At 53.7% G+C, this 25290-nt stretch overlaps 1 protein-coding gene across 2 annotated transcripts in view; it reads left to right on the top strand.

The window, feature by feature from the left end:
• LOC132232825 (interleukin-4 receptor subunit alpha-like) overlaps nucleotides 1-21481 on the top strand; it is a 42371-nt gene extending 20890 nt beyond the window's left edge. For both annotated transcript variants that reach the window (XM_059692482.1, XM_059692483.1), the window contains exons 5-10: nucleotides 8317-8468; nucleotides 12778-12934; nucleotides 14979-15078; nucleotides 16832-16907; nucleotides 18162-18211; nucleotides 19001-21481. In XM_059692482.1, coding sequence (XP_059548465.1) covers nucleotides 8317-8468; nucleotides 12778-12934; nucleotides 14979-15078; nucleotides 16832-16907; nucleotides 18162-18211; nucleotides 19001-20540 — 2075 coding nt within the window. In that variant the 3' untranslated portion in view covers nucleotides 20541-21481. The remainder of the gene's footprint in view (nucleotides 1-8316; nucleotides 8469-12777; nucleotides 12935-14978; nucleotides 15079-16831; nucleotides 16908-18161; nucleotides 18212-19000) is intronic.
• Nucleotides 21482-25290: the final 3809 nt, after the last annotated feature.

Below are 25290 nucleotides of genomic sequence, written 5' to 3'. Positions count from 1 at the left end.
GCCTCTGTTTGTTGGAGCGGGAGTTTAGGGGGTGACTGGGGCAGTCCAGGCAGAGGAACTGCCACTGTAGTTGCTGCTTGTCCGGGCACTTCCCTCCACTTCAAGGGAGGGTGTGCCATTTTGAGGGAGCCTCAGGGTCCTCTGTGGGAGGAGGCTGTGGGGATCGACTTTGCCCCAATGCCTCTAGGCCACTGACGGATGCTCACAGCCCCATTGCTGAGACCTGAAGTCCCTGGGCACACAGACCAGTCATATCGGCTCAGTTAGCCTGAACTGTGCACCTTGGAGGACTGGCTGGCTGACCCGCCTGGCAGTGTGCTGGGCCTGTCCTGCTATATTGGTGAACAGGGCATCTGGCCTGCCCAGCCTCCTTCTGGGTAGAGCGACAGGCTGGCCCCGCTGGTGAATGGGGCACCCTACCAGCTTGCCCTGAGGGAGCAGAGTCAGTAACCAGGTGGTGCTGCCTCTTCCACAGGCCTTCTCGCCTCATTAGCTCAGCCTGCCCAACCCCTCTGTAAGCAGAGAGACCAACCTGCCCCACCATAGAGGTGAATGGGACACCAGTCAGCCCTCTGTACCAGCAGAGCAACCCCTGGCCTGACCCTCTGCCCTCAACAGCAGAGTGCCTGGCCTGCCCCACCATCTGACATGGGCCCAGCCTGGACACAGGGACCAGCTGCCCCGAACCAGCACGCCCAGCCCAGTGCCCTCGGATGACTGGCCCCACCGATTTGACATGGTGTGCCCAGCCCTATCATCGTGACCCACTGTGTCTTACCTGGCACCCCTGGGCAAATGGCCACACTGCCTGACATTGTCTGGTAAACATGACCTGATGCATCCTGGACACATGGACCTGCCACAGAGACCAGATGCGCCTAACCTGGTGCCACTAGAAGATCAGACGCTGCGACTTGGTGGGACCAGTCACCTCTGAACACATGGACTTGCTGCTGTGAACCCACCCTCCTCACCTGGCTCCCCAGACTACCGGACTGCTAATATGGAAAGACAAAGAACCCCCAAATGAAAGAAAAGGAACTAAATGAAATGGAGGCAAGTAATTTGTCAGATAAAGAGTTCAAGGTCATGGTTATAAGGATGCTCAAACATCGGAGTGAGAATTACAAACAACTTAATGAGAATTATAGGAGCTAAATGAGAAATATACCAACATGAATAAGAATCAAGAGGAAATGAATGATGTAGCTGTGATAAAGACCACACTGGAAGGTTTCAACAGTAGACTAGAAGAAGCTGAGGACTGAATCAGTGAGTTAGAAGACAAGGTAGAAAAAAACCACCCAATCAGAACAGCAATTTGGAAAAAAATAATTAAAAAGCAGGAGGAGAGCCCAGTCAGCGTGGCTCAGTGGTTGAATGTTGACCTATGAACAATGAGGTCGTGGTTTGATTCCCAGCCAGGGCACATGCCTGGGTTGCTGGCTCAATTCCCAGTGTAGGGTGTAAAAGAGGCAGCCAATCAATGATTCTCTTTCATCATTGAGTTTCTATCTCTCCCTCTCCCTTCTTCTCTGAAATCAATATATATTAAAAAAGAAAAGCAGAAAGAGACTTTAAGGGAGCTTTGTGACAATATGAAATGAAACAACATCCACATCATAGGGGTGCCAGAAGGAGAAGAAGCTGAGCAAGGAATAGAAAATCACTTTGAAGAAATAATGTCAGAAAACTTCCCTGACTTGGTGAAGAAAAAAGTCACATAAGTTCAGGAAATGTAGAGTCCCAATCAAGATGAACCCCCAAAGATCCACACCAAGACATATCATAATTAAATAGCAAATGTTAAAGACAAAGAAAGAATCTTAAAGGCTGCAAGAGAGAGACAGAAAGTTACCTACAAGGGAGCTTCCATTACATTATCAGCTGATTTATCAGTAGGAACACTTCAGGGCAAAAGGGAGGGACATGAAGTATACAAAGTAATGAAAAGCAAGGGACTGAATCCAAGACTACTCTATCCAGCAAGGCCATCACTCAAAATTGAAGGTGAAATTAGGAGCTTTGCAGACAAAAAAACAACAAAACAAAACAAAAAAACAAACTAAAGGAATTTATTACCACTAAACCAGCAATGCAAGAAATGCTAAAGGGACTGTTGTAGGAAGAAGAGATAGAAAGAGAGGGAGAAACACAGGCATAAAGAATTAAAATGACAACAAACAAGTACTTCTCAATAATAACCTTAAATGTAATTGGATTAAATGCTTTAATAAAAAGATATAAGGTAGCTGAATAGATAAGAAAACATGACCCATATATATGCTGTCTATAAGAAACCCACCTCAGAACAAAAGACTCAGACAGAATGAAAATGAAGGGATGGGAAAAATTTTTCCATGCAAATGGAAATGGAAAAAAAAGGAAAGCTGGAGTAGAAATACTCATATCTGACAAAATAGACTTCAAACTGAAGGCCATAACAAGAGACAATGAAGGCCATTTCATAATACTAAAAGGATCGACACAACAAGAGTACGTAACCCTGGTAAACATATGTGCACCCAATATAGGAGCACCTAAATATATAAAAACACTTCTAGAGAACTTTAAGGGAGGGATTGACAACAATGCAATCATAGTCCAGGACTTTAACACATCAGTGACATCACTGGTTAGATCTTCTAGATAAAAAAATCAACAAGAAAACAGGAACCCTAAATGACACATTAAATCAAATGGATTTAATAGACATTTACAGAACATTTCACCCCAAAGATACAGAGTATACATTCTTCTCAAGTGCACAGGGGACATTCTCAAAGACAGACCACATGTTAGGATGCAAAGTAAGTCTTGACAAATTCAAGAGGATTGAAATCATATCAAGCATCTTCTCAGATCACAATGAGGTGAAACTAGAGATCAGCTACAACACCCACCCACCCCCCAAAAAAACCCACCCACATTCAAACACATGGAGGCTAAATAGCATGTTATTAAACAATGATTGGGTCTCCAACAAAATCAAGGAAGAAATAAAAAACTTCCTGGAAACAAATGAGAAGGAACACACACAACCCAAAGCCTATGGGACACAGTGAACGCAGTCCTGAGAGAGAAGTTCCTAGCACGACAGGCCTACCTCAAGAAACAAGAAAAATGGCTAATAAACTACAACTTAAAGGTAGAGCACGAGAACAACAAGAAAAGCCCAGAGTATGTAGAAGGAAGGAAATAATAAAGAGAGCAGAAATAAACGACATAGAGACTAAAAAAATACACAAAAAATCAATGAAACCAAGAGCTGATTCTTTGAAAAGATAAACAAGATTGATGCACCTTTAGCCTGGCTCATCAAGAAACAAAGAGAGAGGACCCAAATATATAAAATCAGTAACGAAAGCAGCGAAGCGACCACTGACACCACAGAAATACAAAGGATTGTAAGAAAATACTATGAACAACTATATGCCAACAAGCTGGGCAACCTGGATGAAATGGACAAATTCCTAGAAAAATACAACCTTCTAAAACTGAATCAGGGAGAAGCAGAAACCTGAATAGGCCGATAACTACTGATGAAATAGAAGCAGTAATAAAAAAAAACTCCCAGCAAACAAAAGCCCTGGCCCGGATGGCTTCACAGGAGAGTTTTATCAAATATTCAAAGAAGAGTTAACACCTATCCTCCTCAAACTATTCAAAAAAATCCAAGAGGAAGAAGCACCAAGCTCTTTTTATGAGGCCAGCATTACCCTAATTCTAAAACCAAATAAAGACACTACAAAGAAAGATTCACAGGCCAATATCCCTAATGAACATAGATGCTAAAATCTTCAACGAAATATTAGCAAATCGGATCCAGCAATATATTTAAAAGATCATACACCACGACCAAGTGGGATTTATTCCAGGGATGCAAGGCTGGGACAATATTTGCAAATCAATAAATGTGATACATCATATAAACAAACTGAAAGACAAAAATCACATGATCATATATATATAATTGATGCAGAAAAAGCGTTTGACAAAGCCTGACACCCATTTTTGATATAAAAACTCTCAGCAAAGTTGTAGGAATCCTACCCTCAACATAATAAAGGTCATATATGACAAACCTACAGCCAACGTCATACTCAGTGGGCAAAAACTAAAACCATTTCCCCTAAAAACTGGAACAAGACAGGACTTTCACCACTTTTATTCAACATAGTACTGGAGGTCCTAGCACCAGCGATCAGACAAGAAGAAAAGATAAAAGGCATCCAAATTGGAAAGGAGGTTGTAAAACTGTCATTATTCACAGATGACATGATATTGTACGTAGAAAACGCCAAAGACTCCACCAAAAAACGACTAGACTTAATAAAGGATTTGGGCAATGTAGCAGGATACAAAATTAACACCCGGAAATCATTGGCATTCTTATACACCAAGTAGAGGTCCAGTGCATGGATTCGTGCACAGGTGGGGTCCCTCAGCCTGGCCTGCATCTTCTTGCAATCCAGGACCCCTTGGGGGATGTTGGACTACTGAAACCCAGCAGTCCAACATCCCCTCGAGGGATGTAGCAGTGCTGAAGCGGCAGGTGGCTGCCGCTCATCCCGGCCTCGCTGTGCCTGCTGCCGCTCGCTATCGCGAACACCGGAGAGGCTCCCACCGCCACAGCTGTGCTCGCCAGCCACGAGCCCGGCTTCTGGCTGAGCAGCACTCCTGCTGTGGGAGCACACTGACCACCAGGGGGCAGCTCCTGTGTTGAGCATCTGCCTCTTGGTGGTCAGTGTGTGTCATAGCGACTGGTTGACGGGTCGTTCTGGTCGTTTGGTCGTAATGGTTGCTTAGGCTTTTATATATATAGATAGATAATGAATTCTCAAAAAGAAAAACTAAAAATATCCCATTTAACATTGCTACAAAAAAATTAAGGTATGCAGGAATAAACTTAACCAAGGAGGTAAAAGACCTGTACTCAGAAAACTATAGAACATTGAAAAAAGAGATAGAAGAGGATATAAACAAGTGGAAGAATTTACCGTGTTCATGGATTAGTAGACTTAACATCATTAAAATGTCTATACTATCCAAAGCAATATACAGATTCAATGAAATTGCTATTAAATTGCCAACAGCATACTTCACAGACCTAGAACAAACACTCCAAAAATTTATATAGAATCAAAAAAAGACTCAGAATAGCCGCAACAATCCTGAGAAAGAAGAACAAAGTTAGAGGGATCACAAGACCAGATATCAAGCTATACTACAAAGCCTGGTACTGGCACAAGAACAGGCATATAGATCAATGGACGAGAACAGAGACCCCAGAGGTCAACCCAAGTCATTATACTCAATTAATCTTCACTAAAGGAGGCAAGAGCATACAATGGAGTACAGTCTCTTCAATAAATGGTGTTGGAAAATTGGACAGATACATGCAAAAAAAAAATGAAATTAGACCACCAACTTAGACCATACACAAGAATAAACTCAAGATGGATAAAATACTTAAATGTAAGTTGTGAAACATAAAAATCCTTGAAGAAAACATAGGCAACAAAATATCAGACATCTCATGTAGCAAAATTCTCACTGATACAATGCCTAGGGCAAGAGAAACAAAATAAAAAAATAAATGGACTACATCAAAATAAAATAAAAAGCTTCTGCAAAGCAAAAGAAAACAGCATCTAAATGAAAAGGGAGCCCATTGTATGAGAGAACATATTTGCCAATGGTATATCTGTTAAGGGGTTAATATCCAAAATATATAAAGTGCTCATACAACTCAACAAAAGAAAAACAACCCAATAAAAAATGAACGGAAGCCCTGCATAGACACTTCTCCAAAGAGGACATACAGATGGCCACGAGACATGGAAAAATGCTCAATGTCATTAATCATTGGAGAGATGCAAATTAAAACTAAATGAGGGCCGAAACCGGTTTGGCTCGGTGGATAGAGCGTCAGCCTGCAGACTGAAAGGTCCCAGGTTCGATTCCGGTCAAGGGCATGTACCTGGGTTGCGGGCACATCCCCAGTGGGAGATGTGCAGGAGGCAGCTGATCGATGTTTCTCTCTCATCGATGTTTCTAACTCTCTCTCTCCCTTCCTCTCTGTAAAAAATCAATAAAATATATTTTTAAAAAGAAAACGACAATGAGGTACCACCTCACACCTGTCAGAATGGCTACCATCAACAAATCTACAAACAGTAAGTGCTGGAGAGGATGTGAAGAAACAGGAACCCTAATACACTGCTGGTGGGAATGCAGACTGGTGCAGCCACTATGGAAATCAGTGTGGAGTCTCCTCAAAAATTAAAAAAGGAACTGCCATTGGACCCAGTGATCTCAGTTCTAGGAATATATTCTAAGAAGCCTGGAACACCAATCAGAAAGAACATATAGCCCAGCTGGCATAGCTCAGTGGTTGAGCATCAACCTATGAATCAGGAGGTCACGGTTTGATTTCCAGCCAGGGCACATGCCTGGTTGCAGGCTCAATCCCCAGTGTGGGACATGCAGGAGGTAACTGTTCAATGACTCTCTCTCATAATTGATGTTTCTAGCTCTCTCTCCCTCTCCCTTCCTCTCTGAAATCAATAAAAACATATTTTGGAAAAATAAAAATTAAAAGAACATTTGCACACCTATGTTAATAGCAGCACAACTTACAATAGCTAAGATCTGGAAACAGCCCAAATGCCCATCAGTAGATGAGTGAATAAAAAAAGCTGTGGTACGTTTACACCATGGAAAACTATGCAGCAGTAAAAAAGAAGGATCTCTTACCTTTTGAGACAGCATGGAGGGACCTGGAGAGTATTGTGCTAAGCGAAATAAGCCAGTCAGAGAAAGACAAGTGTCACATGATCCACTCATATGTAGAGTCTAATGATCAAAATAAACTGATGAACAAAATAGATCCAGAGACATAGAAGCATGGAACAGAGTGTGGGATCTCAGATGGAAGGCGGGGGAGGGTGGGTGGGTGGGAAGAAATCAACCAAAGAACTTGTATGCATATATGCATAACCCATGGACACAGACAATAGGGTGGTGGAGGCCTGGGGTGGGGGTTGGGGGAGAGAGGGGACTGTTATAAGGGGTCAGTGGGAGAAAAAAGGGGCATATGTAATCCTTTCAACAATAAAGATTTAAAAAAATAAATCTTCTAAGTGAAAAAAAAAATGGCATAAAATAAACAGAAAAAAAAAATAGATCCAGAGACAGAGTCATGGAACAAACTGTCTCATCTCAGAGGGAAGGCAGGGGTGGGTGGGAGGGTGGGTGGGAAGAGATCAACCAAAGAACTTGTATGCATATATGCATAACCCATGGACACAGACAATAGGGTGGTGGAGGCCTGGGGTAGGAGGCGGGGGTGGGCTAGATGAGGTCAATGAGGAAAAATGGGAACAATAAAGATTCTAAAAAAAATAAAACACCATTTATTGCTGTGTGACCTTGAGTAAGTCACATTACCTCTCTGAGCCTCAGTTTCCAGAAGAGAGTTCTTATGCCCATTTTGCAGTTGAATAAACTGTAGTGCAGAGAAGGCAATAACCTGCCTAAGGTCACATAGCTACTGAGCAGGAGACGCAGGGTCTCGCAGCCTCCACCTCTCCAACAGCAGTTCCTGAAGGGCCCGCTCATCCTGCTCACTGGTGGTCCAGGGTTATTCAAGTTGACCCATGAACAAACCCATGAATTAAGATAATTTTCACACGTGTTTGTTGACTTTTTAAAAAAATCCTCACCTGAGGATTTTTCCATTGATTTTTAGGGAGAGTGAAAGAGAGAGGAAAAGAGACAGAGAAACATCGATGTGAGAGAAACACATCAATTGGTTGCTTCCTGCGTGAGGCTCCACCAGGGCCCTGGTGGGGGAGGAGCCTGCAAGGGAGGTACGTGCCCTTGACCAGAATTGAATCTGGGACCCTTTGGTCCACAGGGCGATGCTCTATCCACTGAGCCAAACTGGCTAGGGCATGATTTTAATGCATATTATATACTTGTGATCTCACTGGTATGATTGCTTAAAAAGAGCCTAAGTTTAAACACATGAATCAAAATAAACAAAAATACGTAGTATGTAATATAGCTCACAGATTCAGCCAGAAGTGTGAAGGACGAAGGTGCAAACACTGAAGTTTGGGTTCCGTTTCGGGTTCCCTGTGGCTCCAGGTAGAAGTGGAGCGACGCTAGAATGAGTGCTAGGATTGCAACTGTTATGACTGTGAGCCTGCGTGGTGCCTTACAAATGTGTGCGGAGGTGGTGTTGACTGAGAACCTCAATGGCCCGTTCGGAGGGCCCACAAGCCCTCACCAGGCCCCGCTTCTCCCCAGTGAAACCCAGGGCCCCCGGAAACCTCACGGTTAACGCCACCGACTCCCACACGTGGCAGCTGACCTGGAGCGACCCGTACCCTCCCAATGGTAGTCTGCACGCCAAGCTCTCCTACCTGGTCAACATTTCAAATGAAGACGACCCCACGGAGGTGAGTGGGCGCTGTGGGGGTTCTGCACCAGCTCCTGGGACTCGGGGAGCGGAGACCCCGCCCCAGGGTGGGGGACAGAGAGGAGCCCGGCTGACAGCAGCCCCAGGACCTAGAGTCCCGGCTTCTGTCCCTCCACCCCTTCCTGGTGCCCAGCGCGCAGAGAAGGGACATGATTTGTGGGCCCTGCTCCTCCCGGTAAAGGAGGCTCTGGGCACAGCTGGCTGTCCCAGCGGCCGGGAGGGACACTCTCAGATGACCGAGTCCCACCGCGAGACCCTCACTCATCATCGTCTCTCTCCCGACCCTGACTGGTCAAGGCAGGCGTCTCAGCGGAGCTGACGGGCTCAGTAACCCTCCCGCCACAGGAGGAGGTGCGGCCCCGACACAGAGCCTCCCCGAGGACACAGTCCAGCCATAATTTAGGGCTGTCGCTGGGTCTCACTGCGGTGACGTTCATGTGACACTCATGGCGTCTGATACTTGTCTTCCGGGCCCAGCAGGCCCGGTTCCTTTCTAGATGAGCTATGGGCGCTTGCACAGGCAGTGCGGGTCTATCAAGTAGATACTAGCGGCCGGATGCACGGACACAAGGATGGCGGGGGGCCGCTCTTTTAGTTGCAGGTGGGGGTGGGGGTCACCCTGGGCCCGGCGTCCCCCAGAACTGGGTTCCAGTACCTGCCCTGCCACTTGCCGCTGCATGATCTCGAGCTTGCACTTACCCTCCTTGTACCTCGTCTCCTCATCTGTAACATGGGGGTAAGAGGACCACCCATAGGGCTATTGAGAGCATGGGGTGGGTGACACAGCTAAGCTCCCATGCCCAGCACAAAGGATGTTATAAACATCCTCCTCCTTTTCTCCCGACTGCCACGGCCTTGGAAACCCCGTCGTTCCCCTCCCCCCTCCCGCCCCCACCGCATGCCGGGCCTGTAACCCCTCCGCCAGAGTGTCGAGGCCCGCGCTGAGCCATGCCCTGTGTCCTGGGCCCAGGCTGGCCTCCCGCGGCGGCCAGGTGCAGGCCCAGACGTATGAAGCTCCACGTCGGCTTCTGCTGCTGCTGCTGCTCTTCCTGGCACGCGGGAGCTGGTGATGCCGATTTCCGTCTCTCAGGCGTGGTTCCTTCTTGGCCGTGGGCCAGGATGTGGGGTAGGAGCAGGAATGGGCGCACACACTGCGAGGCTCGGAGCAGGTGGGGAGAGGCGGTCCGGCTTTGTCCATCAGTCCTCCCGGGTGCTGTGCCTGTTCAGGGTACAGTCTGGGGCGGGGAGGGGGAGATAAGGGTCCAAAGACATTTACCTATTTGCTTATCACGGCCGGACCCAGGCCCCAGGAATATCTCTGTCGCTTGGCCCTGCTTTCTTCCGCGTTGGCTCCCTTTTCAGGCAGGCTCTTCCCTCATGTGGCCGACGTGCCCAGGAGCAGCTCCAGGCGTAGGTCCCAAAGCCCTTCTGTCCAGGTGATTCTCAGTAAACGTCCTGGGACCAGTTCGATGCTCACTTGCCTGGCTTGGGCCATTGGCCAATCTCTGACCCATCACAGGCTGTGGGCTGGAGAGAGGGTGCTGGGCTGTGCTCTGATCGGCCGGGGGGAGTCACATGCCCACCTCTGGAGCTGCAGGTGGGGTCAGCTCCACCCAGGCCGATGGGCTGGGAGTGAGCCGGAGGGGAGGGGAGGGGTGGCTCCCCAAAGCAGACTGGGGATGGGAATCAGGGCCTGGCCGGGCTCTGGTGGTGGACAGAGTTGGTCATTGTGCCTGGGCTGGGGCTCATGGGCACGTAGGGGCTCAGGGCTGCCCCAGGCCTCAGAAGTCAGGTCCGGCTTCTTGTTGGTGGGGCAGAGGCTGTGAGACACCCTCCCCACGTCTCACCTGGAGGCAGAGCTGGGCTTCGAGGCCAGGACTTGAACTCCAGAGCCGAGCTCTGCGCCTGCCCAGGATCGTCCTCTCCGACGCGGTCTCCCCGACAGCGGCCTGTTTGTTAAACACCAGCCGCCACCGGCCGTCCCTCACGGGCCCCGGCTCTCTCATTTCTCAGGACCCATTTCCCAATCCCCGCTCTCCAGGGTGTAGGATTCCTGTGGGGAACCAGATCCAGCTGCTGCTTCCAGCTCAAACTTCTCATGTTTAGAAAGAAAGGAGGACATTGTCGTCCTGTCCCAGCCCCCCTTGCTCCCCGGGAAAGCTCCGCTTCCCCCCCACTTTCTCCAGAACCTGCTGAGGTTGTGCCTTCTCAATGTGCAGCCTCCCTCAGCTCACTTCACACAAGACATTTCCCCCAACTCACTCCTGCCTCCAAGCCGAGCTGCCGGCGGCCGGCCGGGAAGGGGCTGCAGCGGCCAGAGGAGGAGGGAGAGCCGCGAAGAGAGGGACCGGCAGGGAGAGGAGCCCCAGGCACAGGGTTCAGGCCACCCACTCGCCGGCAGAATCTATCTTGAACGCAGATTTCATTTCATCTTATTTTTTAAAGTTTTTTGAAAAAGTACTATTTACATGAAGTAAAAAATGCCAACGGTAGAAAGGACTTAGGATGGAATGTGTTTCTCTTCCAGCCTCAGCCTCCAGTTCCTCTTCCCAGAGGTTGGCCCCGGCTCTGCCTCGGGCGGGGAGGGCGGGAGGCCGCTGGAGCCGCAGAGGCCTGAGGTGTGTCCTTGCAGAGTTTACATCTGGGCAGGCGTGATGTCCACTTTACTCCACGTCAGCCTTCCATGCTGCACATGATGTCACCACACTTTAAACAGCACACATCTGCTGCCCCATCGTTTCTGGGGGTCAGGGGTCTGGGCCCCGCGTGGCCAGGGCTGCGGTCTCGCCTGAGGCTCACAGGGAGGGATGGCTCCCCGGCTCCTATGATGTTGGCAGCATCCGTGTGCCATGGGCTGTTGGGCCGAGAGCCGCAGGTCCTTGCTGGCCCTTTGCAGGAGGCCACCCTCCCTTCTTCCCTCTCGTGGCCTTCTCCCAGCCAGCCAGGGGGAGGGAGGGCGTCCTGGGAGTCGGAATGATGTAATCACGGCATGCGGTCCCACACACCCATCACCTTTGCATGTTCTGTCGGTGAGAAACAAGTCACAGTCCTGCCCACACTCAAGAGGAGGGACCCCCACAAGGGCAAGATGCAAGGGGGGATCCTGAGGCCCTCAGAGTCCATCTGACACCATTTTTTTTAGCACAACAGGCAGCAGACAACACATTCTATTCCTCATCTTACCTTGTCCACTTAGCTACAGATCCTGGAAGACTTCTCAGTGAGGGCTGGGTGGGCGGGGCTGAGGTTTGGGGCCATGTGACTGGGCTGGTGGGCGGGGCTGAGGTTTGGGGCCATGTGACTGGGCTGGTGGGCGGGGCTGAGATTCGGGGCCATGTGACTGGGCTGGTGGGCGGGGCTGAGATTCGGGGCCATGTGACTGGGATGGTGGGCGGGGCTGAGGTTTGGGGCCATGTGACTGGGCTGGTGGGCGGGGCTGAGGTTTGGGGCCATGTGACTGGGCTGGTGGGTGGGGCTGAGGTTTGGGCCATGTGACTGGGCTGGTGGGCAGGGCTGAGGTTTGGGGCCGTGTGACTGGGCTGGATGTGAGGCTCTAGAGCAGGGGTCCTCAAACTTTTTATACAGGGGGCCAGTTCACTGTCCCTCAGACCGTTGGAGGGCCGGACTATAGTTTAAAAAAAAACTATGAACAAATTCCTATGCACACTGCAAATACCTTATTTTGAAGTAAAAAACCAAAACGGGAACAAATACAATATTTGTATTTGCATGTGGCCCGCGGGCCGTAGTTTGAGGACCCCTGCCCTAGAGAGCCCATGAGGGAGCGAGGGGCCGGTGACTCTGTGCTTAGGAAAGATCATCACGCTCCCTGCGTGCCAGGCCCTGCCCTAAGCGCTTCTCTGCATCAACTCATTTACTCCTTACAGCCACCCTGGGAGGCAGGCATTTTATTATCCTCATTGCAGAAGAGGACATTGAGGACCAGAGAGGTTCTGTCACTAACCTAAGGTCACAGAGCCCGGAAGTGACAGTAGGGACCCTTGCCCTCAACTTACAGATGAGGAAACTAGCACTCAGAAAGGTTCATCAACTCGCCCCAGTCATGTCAGAGGGCTGGTCAGTGGGGGTAGGGGGAGCCGGTTTCCTGACCCCTCTCCCTCGAGTCCGGTCACAGCTATGGAGGTGCCAAACAATGCCTGAGCTGGAGGAATGACCGGACACCAGGCTGCTGGCTCTTACTCACGGTGGGGTCAGCCACGGACAGCAGCCCGAGTGCGAGTGGTCCCGCGGCCCCCAGCTGTGCAGTGATGTCTTCCTTCCCTCCCCAGGTCCTTGTCAGCAATGTGACCTACATGGAGCGCACCCTCCGTGTCCCAGCCAGCACCCTGAGGCCCGGGGCCCGCTACAGCGCGCGGGTGCGGGCCTGGGCTCCGGACTACAACAGCCTGTGGAGCGAGTGGAGCCCCCGCGTCCAGTGGCTTCACGGTGAGTATCCGTGGTGAGTGCTGAGCGGTTAGAATCCCCCCCACCTCACGCTGTGCCCAGACACTGGCCCTGGCCGAGCATCTGGGTCTCCATCCGAGGACGCCGCCACGGCAGGTAACAGAGGAAGGACGGGCATGGCGCCCTGGCCCGGGCGGGCGAGCGGGCGAGGCTGCAGTAACAGGCGCCCACGCGGTCCGAGCTTTCACATGTGGAAACGTGCTTCTTGCTGAGTAACAGTCCAACGTGAGCTGTGCCGGTCTGTGGGCGGTCTTCCTCCCGCGGCTCCATCTCTCAGGACAGAGATGATTGACCTTTTGTGTCATGGACCCTTTGGCGGTCAGGGAGGCCTGAGGACCCATTCAGAATAATGTTTTTAAAGTTATAAAATAAAGCACAGAGGGTTACAGGGGAAACTAGTTTTATTGAAATGCAGTTATAAAAATGTTTTAAATATACTTGTTATCTGGGAATATATGCTCCTCTGTTAACACATTAGAACCAGGAGCGAGGGCAGTTCTGTAAATGCTATCATTGGAAAGCGGATGAGATAGGTGACATTTTGTGATCTGGCAGCCGCGATGTGTAGGAGAACAGCTGTGGTTTCTGTCGGCAGCTGAGTGGCTGGTGATGCTCTCACCGTGGTCTGCTCCCTCCGTTCCTAATGGGAGGAAATGCGAGGTGTCGGAAGTGAGTGAAAATAAAATGTCGTTTCCTTCCCATCCAAGTCCCAGAGCTCTGAATTCTGTCTGCAACCTTGTTGGAGGTCTGTGGACCCCAAGTTAAGGATCTCTAAGGGCCCTGCCATTGTCTGCATCCAACCAAAGGGGAAGGAGAGCAGGGAGACCACCCCTGCTTCTTAAAAGCCTTAGCCTGGTCTGGCTGGTTGAACATTGTACCGTGCACCGGGAGGTCACTGGTTCAATTCCTGGCCTGGGCACGAGCCCGGGTTGCGGGCTCAATCCCCAGTGGGGGGCATGCAGGAGGTGGCCAATTGATCAATGTTTCTCTCTCATCAATGTTTCTGTCTCTCTTTTTCTCTCCCTTCCTCTCCTTCTAAAATCAATGTAAAGTATATATATATTTTTAAAAAACCTTAGCCTGAAGTGACACATCACTCCTTTTCATATTTTATTGGTGAAACTGGCCACATGGCCACACGTAGCTGCAAGAGATTCTGGGAAATGTAGCCCTCACTTGTAGCTGCATCCCCAAAACAACTCTTTGCAACTTTATCACGTGGCTTTTGCAGTAGAAATGTTGAATTCTCTCACATAAAATGGATTATCATACATGTGGACCTTCCCAGGTTCATACAGCAGCTCAGGGAACAGAACAGACAGAAATCCTGTCCTTCTAGAACTGGCACTTGTGGGCGGGGGGGACAGAAAATAAACATACAGAAAAGAGGAAATCAGATCGATCTAGACCCAGAGGGCAGTTGGTCTCTGGGAAAGGGGACAGAGTGATGAGAGGGGCAACGGCAGAGAGGGCGTGGGGGGGGGGTTTTGGAGCTGGCGAGGGTGAAGGGGACGAGGAGAAGGAGCCCGCTGTGCGAAGGTGATAGCTGTGGGCCTGCAGGCACTGCTCTGAGTGCAGTGGGTAGTGAGTCACGTGACCCTCACATCTCCCCGTGAGATGAGCACTGTTGTTAACCCCATTGTGCCGGTGAGGAAACCAAGGCACTGAGAGTGTGAGGGACGTGTCCCGGGCCACCAGTGAGGATACGACAGAGCCAGGCTTTGAACTCAGGTCGTCCAGGGCCAGAGTCACTGCCCTTGACCTCTGTGCTTCAGGAAGAGCAGCAAGTGCAAGATCCTGAGCTGGCACTGAGCGTGGAGGAGCAGGGGGCAGCCAGGGGGCCCGTGTGGTGAGGGCTCAGGGTGCAAGGGGAGGGCAGCAGGGGCTGAGGCGGAGGGCTTGGGGGTGGCCCGATCATGCGGGGTCTGGGACACACTGTCCTGCGGCTCCGGTCTCCAGCCCTGGGAAATGGAGACCAGGCTGCACTTAGCGCAATGCGGGCTCACGGCGTCCCTCCCACCTCCAGACTACGAGTTGCCCTGGGAGCAGCACCTCCCACTTGCCGTCAGCATCTCCTGCATCGTCATCATGGTCGTCTGCCTGTCCTGCTACTTCAGCATCCTCAAGTGAGTCCTGGGCCGGCCCCCTGGGTGGGAGTGGGCAGGAGTCCCTCCGCTCATCTGTCAGCTTGCAGTCCTCCTTGAACCATAAATGTTTATTGAGCAGCTACTGCGTGCGAGGCACTGAGGCAACAGCTGAAACAAAACCCGCAGGACTCTGTGCTCCTTGTGGGAGACAGCTGTCAGGTCTGCAACAGCCACGGCGCTTTCCACAGCAGCCCAAGCGCTGAGGGAAACAACAGGCGCAGGGCACAGGTGTCCCGGGCGCTGTGTCCGGTGGGAGGAGGGGATATTTGAGCTGAGGCCTGCCTGGGGGAGGGAGCTGGCCAGCGTGGGGCTGGGAAGGGCCTTCCCTTGGGAAAGGGAGGCGGATCCTGCCCGGGGTATGGTCCAGACAGTTGGGGGCAGGTGACCATAGGCCGCGGAATTCTAGCCGATTGCCCTGACAGAGTCGGGAGACCGGGGCTCGGGTTCTGCCCTGGCGCTGGTAGCTGTGTGACTGGCTCTTCCTTTGCAGGCTGAGAGATAGCGAGAATGTATTTTGTCAGTCCCAAGAGTCCTGAGAAAGTCTTGGATCACAGTGGGGTGGAGGTAGAAGGAGCCTGGTTCCCAGGAAACAGGGTGTCTCAGAGCCTCAGTCCTCCCATCTCTGAAATGGGACTAATGAGTCTTACCTCACTATGTGAGGATTAGTGATGGCCGAGGAGTGACTGAGCGAGTGTCCCGCACTCTGCTGGGCACACAGCAAGTGTGCAGGGATTGTAAGCTTTCCTCTCCGTGTCTTGTCACCGACACCTCCTAGTCACTGTGGGCTGGGCTTTCCCCTTCTCTGCGCCTCAGTTTCCCCATCGCCTGTCCTCCCAGCCCCACTCACTGTGTCCAGCACTCCAGCCTTCTTGCTGTTCTTTGAACGCACCAAGCAAGTTCCCTCCGAGCCTTTGCACTCGCTGTGCCCCTACCTGGAAAGCCCTTTCCCCTGGCATCACCATGACTCGCTCCTCTTCCACCTCAGTCGCCCCTCAGAGGTCACCTCCTCAGGGAGGCCTTCCTGGATCACTCCCTCCATTCCTCTCTATTCCTTTATCTTCTCTATTTTCTCTCATGGTACTTGATGCCATAATTAATGTCCTATCGTTATTTCTGTCTGTCTCCTCTTCTAGAAGATCAGCTACGTGAGGGCTGGGTTTTTGTCTGTCTTGTTCACTGTTGTGTCCCCGAGGCCTGGCACAGTGAGTGGTACATAGTAGGTGCTCAGTACGGACATGCTGACTGGCTGAGTGGAGTCAGCGGAGGCCGATCCAGGGGCAATCTGAGGGCCTTCCCTCAGAGCTGACACTCCATGGCTCCAGGCCGACCAGGGGAGGGGAGGAACCTATTTCCCCCAGGGCCTCCTCGGCTTCTCAGGCCTCCCCTGGCCTGACTCTGAGCTGCTCGGTGGGGGACTGCTGATGGGCACACCCCGAATTCTTTGCAGCTTGAGTCCCTCCTACTTCCCTGGGCTTGTTCCACTGAGGACAGAGGCAGCGAGTTGGGAGCAGAACGCTGGGGCACCAACCGGCTCTTCTGCTGCCAGCTGTCCCTTCAGCCCTGTGAGCCTCAGTGTGCTCATCTGTGAATGGGGTTGGCAGTAGGACCTGTTCCATGGGCTTAGGGTGAGACATCCAAAACCAATCAACCTGGTCCTGACCCCTAGGAAGTACTGGCCATATGATCATTTTTATGGGAAGAGAGACCAAGGCGTTTTCCTTTCCTTTTTCAGGATTAAGAAGGAATGGTGGGACCACATCCCCAGCCCGGCCCACAGCTCCCTCATGGCTGTCATCAAGGAGCCTCAGGTAGGAGAGGGCTGGTCCGGATGCTGTGGATGCTCCTATCGGGAGCTGGGATTCAGGCGTCTGGGATGTTAAAGATACGCACTGGCTTTTGGATTGGCACCTGAGCCGTCAGGAAGGTCTCAGCGCTGGTCGGTTCTGCAGCCCAGTGTGGTCATCGGGGGCCCAGAGGCTACCCCTCCCCTCGGCTTTCAGAGCCACCTTTTCAGCCTTGGGTGGGTTCCCTCCCTTGGGAGGAGATGGCCCCTGAGGTCATCTGCATGTCACCTCCTGGGGAGGTACCTGTACCAGGGCCGGAGGCCAAGAGGCCAGGCAGAGGGGGACACGGCTCCTGTGTGTTCCTCTTACGAGCAGGAAACTGCGCCAAAGCGCCAGCAAATCTCCTTTCTCGTTGGCCTGAGTGGCATCACGTGCTCTTTCCTAAACCTTCACCTGCAAGGAGTGGGGATTCCGTGGGCCGGCCGGGTGGCCAGCCCTGAGCGATGGCCACGTGTGGGTTGCCTGAGCTCATCGGGGTTCTCCAGGAAGGATCCTGGCAGGGGGTGCAGGGCCTTCAGGTCTCCAGCGACCCTCAGGCAGGCTCTGGAGTCGGTGGTGCTGACTTTGAACCCCGGCTCTGCGACTCACCCGCAGAGTGGACTGGGTGTGAGCGAGTGGCTTAACTTCTCCGAGCCTTGGTTTTCTCGTGTGGGTTGTCATAGTGTTTATATAACAGGCCGCCTTTGGAATTCACCGGGACAGTACATGTAAGGTGTGTATCACAGGGCCCTGCACAGAGTCGGCGTCGTCCCTGTATCAGTCAGCTTTTGCTGTGTAGCGAATTATCCCGAAGCTTATCTGGCCTGGGCAGGGCAGCTCTCTGGGCTGGCTCGTCCCAGCGGCAGTTGTCTGACCTTCGCCTGCGCAATGGAGTGACTCAGCCGTGCGTCTCATCCTCCCGCAGGCTGGGCCGTTGGCACGGTGTCACTTATACCACTTTCTGTTGCCCAGAGCAAGTTCAGGGCCAGGCCAGGTCCAAGGGGTGGAGGAGCTGCAGGTGACAGTGGCCATTTTTGCCTTCAGCCACAGCAACTTAATATTAGGGCGGCCTCACTCATTCCCAGGGACTGAGGCTCCGGGAGCGGCAGTGGCCTGGTCTGACCTCCGACCCGGGTGACGTCAGGGCCTACAGTCCTCCCACGGCGAACACGGACCTCGCTGTGGCCAGGCTGGCGGGAGGCCTCTCCGCCCTGTTCATCGACTGTCTCTCTGTTTCAGGTGCCACCACGGGGGAAGAGGTCCAGGGGCCAGGAACCAGAAAAGTGCCCGTATGTATATGAACTTCGGTCATGGCCTGTGTGGATTTGGAAGGGGGGGGATTGGCGTGGTGGGCCCCATCTTGAGAGTGGGGTCCCTCACCCCTCCATGCTGCCTTCCCTTCCTTGGCATTCAGCACTGTTCCTTCGAGGCATAGCAGGAGGAGGAGCAGCCTGGGAAGGTGGCTGCTGGCTGGGCCCCTGAATTTCCCTGGTGGGTCAGGCAGGTGCTGAGCCCCTTGGGGTGCACTCTGGCCTGAGCGAGGCTGTAGAGTCAAGTACCCGGGCAGCTGTGCCTGTTGTTAAAGTGCTGACGTAATTGCGTACTGGTTGGCAAGCACCACTATCCCAAACCCTGAGGATGCCACCATCACTTTAGCCTCCTAGCGCCCCCTCAGGGCCTCTGGGCCTCCCACAGGGCAGTAGCTAAAGTTTAGACCTGGCACAGCTGGGAGCCCTGGACCTGCAGCCATCCTGAGTGGGCATTCCTTATGCTGTGTGTTGATATGTGTTTTAAATCCTATCATCTGACAAAGACTTTGATTTATTCAATAGTCTGAGCTTGTAGTGGTCCCAGGTTATGTGCTGAGTTCCAGACATCCCGAAGGCAGGCAGGGACCCTGCCTTCCGGGAGCTCCCAGGGCGGGCATGGGGGAGACGGAGAGGCAGTGATTGCAAAGCCAGGAGGCACATCTGCAATAGGTAGGCATCAGTCCAGGGTGGCTTCCAGCTGGGTTTTGAGGGATGAATAGGAGTTTTTAAGTGGAGACACTGAGCCCTGACCACACTTTGCTCTTGCAGATATTGGAAGACGTGTCTGACGAAGCTCCTGCCCTGCTTACTGGAGCCTGGCGTGGAAAGGGGTGACGGTTCCCCCCAGGCGGCCAGGAGCAGGCCTGTCCAGGGCCCTGGGAAACCAGCCTGGCGCCCCGTGGAGGTCAGCAGCACGGTCCTCTGGCCGGAGAGCATCAGCGTGGTGAAGTGCGTGGAGCTGCTCGAGGCCCCGGTGCAGAGTGAGGAGGAGGAGCCGGTGGAGGAAGATGGAGGGAGCTTCTGCCCCTCGCCTGAGAGCAGCGGCGGCAGCTTCCAGGAGGGCAGGGCGGGCATCGCGGCCCGGCTGACGGAGAGCCTGCTCCTGGACCTGCTCGGGGGCGCGGAGGGGGGCTTTTGCCCGCCAGGCTCGGGGGAGCCCTGCCTTCTTCCTCCTTCAGCAGGTGTGGGTGCTCAGGTGCCTTGGGCTGAGTTCCCAGGTGAGGCGCCTCAGGCCTCACTTCGGGGCAGGGGGCAGCCTTCTGACCCAGAGCCGCCCCCAGCCACTCGGACGCAGAGCCCGGCCTGCCCGGCTGTCGCAGAGCTGCCCGCAGCCACCATCACCGACAGCCCTGCCTACCGCAGCTTCAGCAGCTTGCTGCGCCTGCCCTCGGGTCCAGGAGAGCTGGACTCAGACCCGCAGCTGGCCGAACGCCGGGAGGACGGGGACCCCAACGTCCTCTCTGCTCCCCGGGGCTCTGAGCCACCCGCTGCGCTCCAGCCTGAGCCAGAAACCTGGGAGCAGGGCCTCCGGTGGAGTGTCCTCCAGCACAGGGCGGCCGCCCCCGCCTCAGCCCCCGGGGGCTACCGGCAGTTCGCGCAGGCGGTGAGGCAGGGCTGCGCCCAGGGCGGCGAGGCGGGCGGCCCTCCCGGAGAAGCCGGGTACAAGGCCCTCTCCAGCCTGCTGGCCAGCGGTGCCGTGTGCCCAGCGCCACCTGGGGTGGAGGCCAGCGGCGGGGAGGGGGGCTACAGGCCCTTCCAGGGCCTCACTCCTGGCAGCCCTGGGGTGCCTGCCCCTGTCCCCCTGTTCACCTTTGGGCTGGACATGGGGCCACCTCCCAGCCCTCAGAACTCGCTCCTCCCCAGCGGCTCCCCGGAGTGCCCGGGTCTGGAGCCAGTGGCACAGGGAAAGGACAGCCAGAAGCACCTGCTCGCCCTGGAGCAGGCCACGGCCCCCCTCGGGGACGACCTGGGCAGCGGCATCGTCTACTCGGCCCTCACCTGCCACCTGTGTGGCCACCTGAAGCAGTGTCACGGCCAGGAGGAGCGAGGCGAGGCCCACGGCGTGGCCCCCCGCTGCTGTGGCTGCCGCTGTGGAGGCAGCTCCGAGCCCCTGGGGCGCCCCCTGCCAGGCGGGGTTCTGCTGGAGGCCAGCCTCCCTCCGGCCTCCCTGGCACCCTTGGGTGTCTTGGAGGAGGGCAAGGCCCCCCTGTTCTTCCAGCCGGGCCCCAGCCATGCTCAGAGCTCAAGCCAGACCCTCCAGATGGTGGCCATGCTCTCCACGGGGCCCACAGGCATGAGTGCGCCCTAGGTGTGCGCCCCGTTGCTGTGTGTGCCTCGGCCCTGCCTGTGAAACGCCCTCTGCCCCCCGGAGGGCAGCCAGGCTGGCGTGGCCGAGGCTCGGAGAAGCCGTGAGAAGTGAGGCTGTCGGGCCCGGGCCACAGAGGCTGGACCCTGTCCTCAACACTGACAGTGCTCAGCGTGTGCCGCGGCCAGAGGCGCGGGAGCGGGGCCCACAGAGCCACCTGCAGGGCCCCGGAGCCTCCGGCACCTGGGCTTGGGAGCGAGCTGTTAGCCTCTTGATCGGTCCACGCTTCTCCGCGCACTGCCCCTGTCACGCCGCCCAAGGCCTGCTTGTCCACCTGGTCACTCGGTTGCCCACATCTTGCCCGGCCCTGGGACTAGCTGCTGCCATGTCACTGGACTGGACGCCGAGCCTGGAAACTAACGAAGCAGCGGGGACGCATTGGGAGTTTTGGGGGACGGAGGGGAAAGCCCGGTCCCGGAGGCGTGGTCATCAGCCCAGAGGTGCTGTCCATTCAACAGCCCCATTAGGCGGACAGGAGCAGGATCTGCGCTGTGGAGGGCGCTTAGTCAAGCGGGGGTGCCAGCAGCACACGAAAAACGGTGATTTCCACACACTGACAGTTTGCTGGGGGCCCTGGTAGGCGTGGGGTCCCCAGAATAAACACACCCAGCTACCTTGGGCCGGTCTGTGCCTCGCAGACACCGTGGCTGGCAGCCACAGAGACCAGAGGGAGAGCTTCGCCCTGAGATCCGGCTGAGCCAGGTGTTCCAGACGCCGACACCAAGCACCTTTCGCCTGCACGCTGGCCCGGACCGCATGCTGAGTAATGTGTGTGTGTGTCCCAAAGATTGTTTAAACCTAATATTTGTATTTGCTGAGGAGGCTGGAACAGGAAGGGGGGAGTTTTATATGAGTAAAGGTTCTTTATCTCTCTTTTTTTTTTACTTATGAAACAAGCCTACTGCCATTGTGAGTACTTTGTTAACTCATTGACTCCGCACAGGGACTCAAGTGCAATGCGTTGATTTAGGGGGGATCCCAGGAAGCCCTGCTTGGGGAGCGGGCAGGAGGCAGGAAGGGCAGGAGGCAGGGCGGGCAGTGAGGCAGGGCGGGCAGGAGGCAGCAGAGGGTGTTCTCAAACAGCGCCAGCGCCAGCACCTGCTGCCTGCCCCTGCCTGCAGCTTTGGGAAGCCATGCACCGTGTATGCCTGGAGGGGTCCCTGCAAAGTGGGGGTGGGGGGCTGTGGTGTTCGTCCACCCACTCCCCTCTGCCACTGGTGGAGGGCCACTGGCAAGGGCACTGGCAGCAGCTGGCACGCTTTGCCAAGGTACACAGCGAGTTGGCAGCAGGCCCATAGCTGACCCCAGGCATGCCTCACCAGGCGCTCTAGGTGATTGTTCCGGACATCCAGCAGGTGGTGTGATGGACGGGGCCTCAGGCGGCAGGCAGGGGATCGTAAGCTCCTAGGTCTGTGTTACTCTGTGTCTTTTTCAAAATGAGAGGCTTGGCTGTTTAGGGTTCCTTCCCGCTCTGGCACTCTGCACAGTGCACTAGAGGTGACGGGGAGCTCACTACCTTACATGCAGCCTGATGTTTGTTAAAAGCGTCTCCTTGGTTCTTTGTTTTTTTTAAAGTGTCTCTTTTGTGCTGAGCCCAAAACTCTCTCTTTAGCTGCTGGAGTCAAAACACACACACACACACACACACACACACACACACACACACACACACACATCAAAACACACACACACACACACACGTCAAAACACATACACACACATGCACACACGCACGGTTTGCAGTGGGGAAACTTAGCTCCAGAGAGGAAAAGGGATTTGCTAAGGTCAACAGTGAATGGCAGAGCCTGAACTAGGCCTCTGGACTTTTGCCTTCAGAAGCCTTCATAACAAAATAAGATAATTAAAAAAAATAGCCGTTTAGTGCCAAGCAACATGCCAAGTGCTGTATACCCACAGTGTCAGCTCTAGTAGGCAGGTCCAGCCATCCCAGTTTTACAGTTGAGGAAGCAGGCCCAGAGAGGTTGAGGTTTGGCCTAGGGTCACACAGCGAACGAGGAAGTCCTGGAGCCAGGCCTGGCTGCAGAGCTCCAGCCCCAGGGGATGCCATCTCATGTGCAGCATGGCACCTATTCAACTGTCAGCTCTAATCCACTTTGAGCATCGTCTCAGAAAACCCAATTTAAACATTAAGCGGCAAACCGAGGAAATACATTTGTGGGAGTGGTGGAGGGGCAGTTGGGTTGAAGTGCAACAGAATGGAGGCAGGAGTCACTGTTCTCTCCTCAGGATCTTATAAGAAAGAGACCCAGGTTGTCAGCTGAGGCTGATGTGACAGAAATGGGTGGGCTTGGGGAGGCTGGGATGGAGAATTAGAGACACCTCCCGTCTCTTCCCTGCATTTAACCCCACTCCCAGGCTCAGGGAAGCTGGAGAAAGGCCACTGTTCTTGCTCCCCAACCCCCTTCTCCAGCTTAACACAGGACAAAGGAAGCAGAGCAGAAAGCAGGCAGCAGGAAAGCCCACACCCCGCCCATATTAACTGAGCACCTACTATGCTAGGTACTGTGCTGGGTGCTGAGGAAACAGTGAGATGAGGTTGCTTTCCTCCTGGATCTTACAGTCTGTTGGGGAGACAGACATGAAACAGACAAAAGGGAAAATTGCAAACACCAGTGGGTGCTGTGAACCCTAAGAAAGACTACGAAGGGCTCCTGGTGGCTAACTGGGCTCAAATTAAAAACAAACAAACACGACACACAGACCCTAACAGCAATAGCCATGCACAGATCTCTCGTGCAAGCTGCACCTCAGGGAGAAGCCTGCACTGAACTGTCTGCCTGCACAATGTTTCTGCCATCTGAGCCAGCCCTTATAAAGGAATTATTGGGGTCCTATTTCAACCAATAAGACTGAGGTTTTCCCCCATCCAATTGGAGCTGTGCAGCTCCAACCAACCAGAGTGGCTCTATCCTGACCAATCAGGACAGTGCCTTTTGGACCAATCAAATTGTGAGGATTTGGAGTCCTCATTTACATGTGGATAGGCCAATCAGGGATCAAGGGCAGGGACTCCTGTCCGTATAAACCAGCTACCCTCCAGCTCTGAGAAGGCACTTTTCTTTCAGCTGAGTCTGCCTGGCTCAGCTGAAACACTGAAGCTGCCTCTTCAAAGTGAGACATCAAGGAGCAGAGCATCTGGGAGCGGAGCTGTCGGCCAGAGAGGGGCCGCCGGGCTGCCTTCCAGCCATGCTGTTCCACAGCCGTGCTGAGCCATAGCTGAGCTGTTTTACTCTGAAAAGTCTCCTTCACCACACCCCAACTTGGGGATTCCTGTTGCTGTTAAATTGGTGCCAACAACCATCAGTTGACAGTGCTCTGAAGAAAACGGGGTCTGAGATCGGGGCGGGGTGGGGGGGCGCGGGAGGGAGCTAAAGGGAGGTCTTTAAGGAGGCGTGTCCATAGCACAGAAAGACCAGCCACAGCCGTGACCCAGGGACAGTGGTGGGAGGAAGGCCGGGCGCAATGGGGGCTGGAGTGAGGAATTTATATTTGGCTTAAATGAACATTAGCCCCACCCCCTGAGAAACATGGCCCCATAGACACCCGTCTCTCTTTCATCTTCCCAATCCCCAAAGGTAACCCGCCCATAAGCAGGAGCCAATGAGAGGGCGGGAGCCCCTGGAAGTCCTCCAATAGGGCTCCCTCTCGCCTTGCGGAAGTGGAGGACTGAGGTTCCCCCTGACAGCAGCGCTGGTTAGCGTCCTCATTGCTGGTACCCTCGCCCGGGAATAAAGGCACTCCCACCAGGAATGAGTTATTTGCACAGAGGAGTGGCTGGCTGCCAGGGCCCTTCTTGGAATTTCCTTGACAAAATACTTTTTCAAATCCCCTTAAAATCTGGTCCTTGGGCTCCCAAGCCCTGGTCTCCAAATTAGGCCGGACACCCCGAGGCCCTTTGGGGCGTCAAGCCCTAGACCCCTTCTCTGTTCTCTATGTCCCCTTCATCCTGCCTGCGCCTCCGTTTTCTCATTGGGAAACAGAAAGTGTTAGGGGCAGAAACGGAATAGTGGGGACTAGCCATAGTTATAAGAAATATTAGCCATGCTCTATTAGCCATGATTGCTCTGTTCTGACCAGAGAAAGCACATTCTGACCTGGCTGAGAGTGGTACGCCCCGGCACACGGGCGCTAACATCAGACTGCAGCCCACCCTGCTTTTCTGAGAACTGCCTGTCATGGAAAGATTAAACAGTCTCTCCCGGAGGCGCCAAAGATACCCGTTCTCTTGGGCACCCCCGCCGCTGCCGCCCCACACTGCCTGTACCCTGGAACCACTGCAGCCTGCCACTGTCCCATGCCTGTCCTTCCTACTTGCCCGTGTCAGCCTTGTCCCTCTACCCCAGTGGTTCTCAGCCATGGCTGCACATTAGAATCATCTGGGAATCTTTTTAAAATCCTGACTTCTGGGCCTCATTGTCCGGAAATTCTGTTTCTTTGTTATGGGGTGGGGCCACAACATTAGTAACAAAGAAACAAAATTTCCAGAGGATGAGGCCCAGAAATCAGGATTTTAAAAAGATTCCCAGGTGATTCTAATGTGCAGCCAAGGTTGAGAACCACTGCTCTACCCAGTATAAGCAGTGGCTGATGGTGGGGTGCAGAGCAGATTTCTGTGGGTGACCTGCTGCTCTCCCCTCCTGCCGGCAGGACTGGAATAAACGGTCCTACATGA

Source organism: Myotis daubentonii, chromosome 4 (genome assembly GCF_963259705.1).
Source record: "Myotis daubentonii chromosome 4, mMyoDau2.1, whole genome shotgun sequence".
Taxonomy (NCBI): domain Eukaryota; kingdom Metazoa; phylum Chordata; class Mammalia; order Chiroptera; family Vespertilionidae; genus Myotis; species Myotis daubentonii.
Note: the sequence above shows the minus strand (reverse complement) of the source record. Positions and strands in the feature narration are given on the sequence as shown.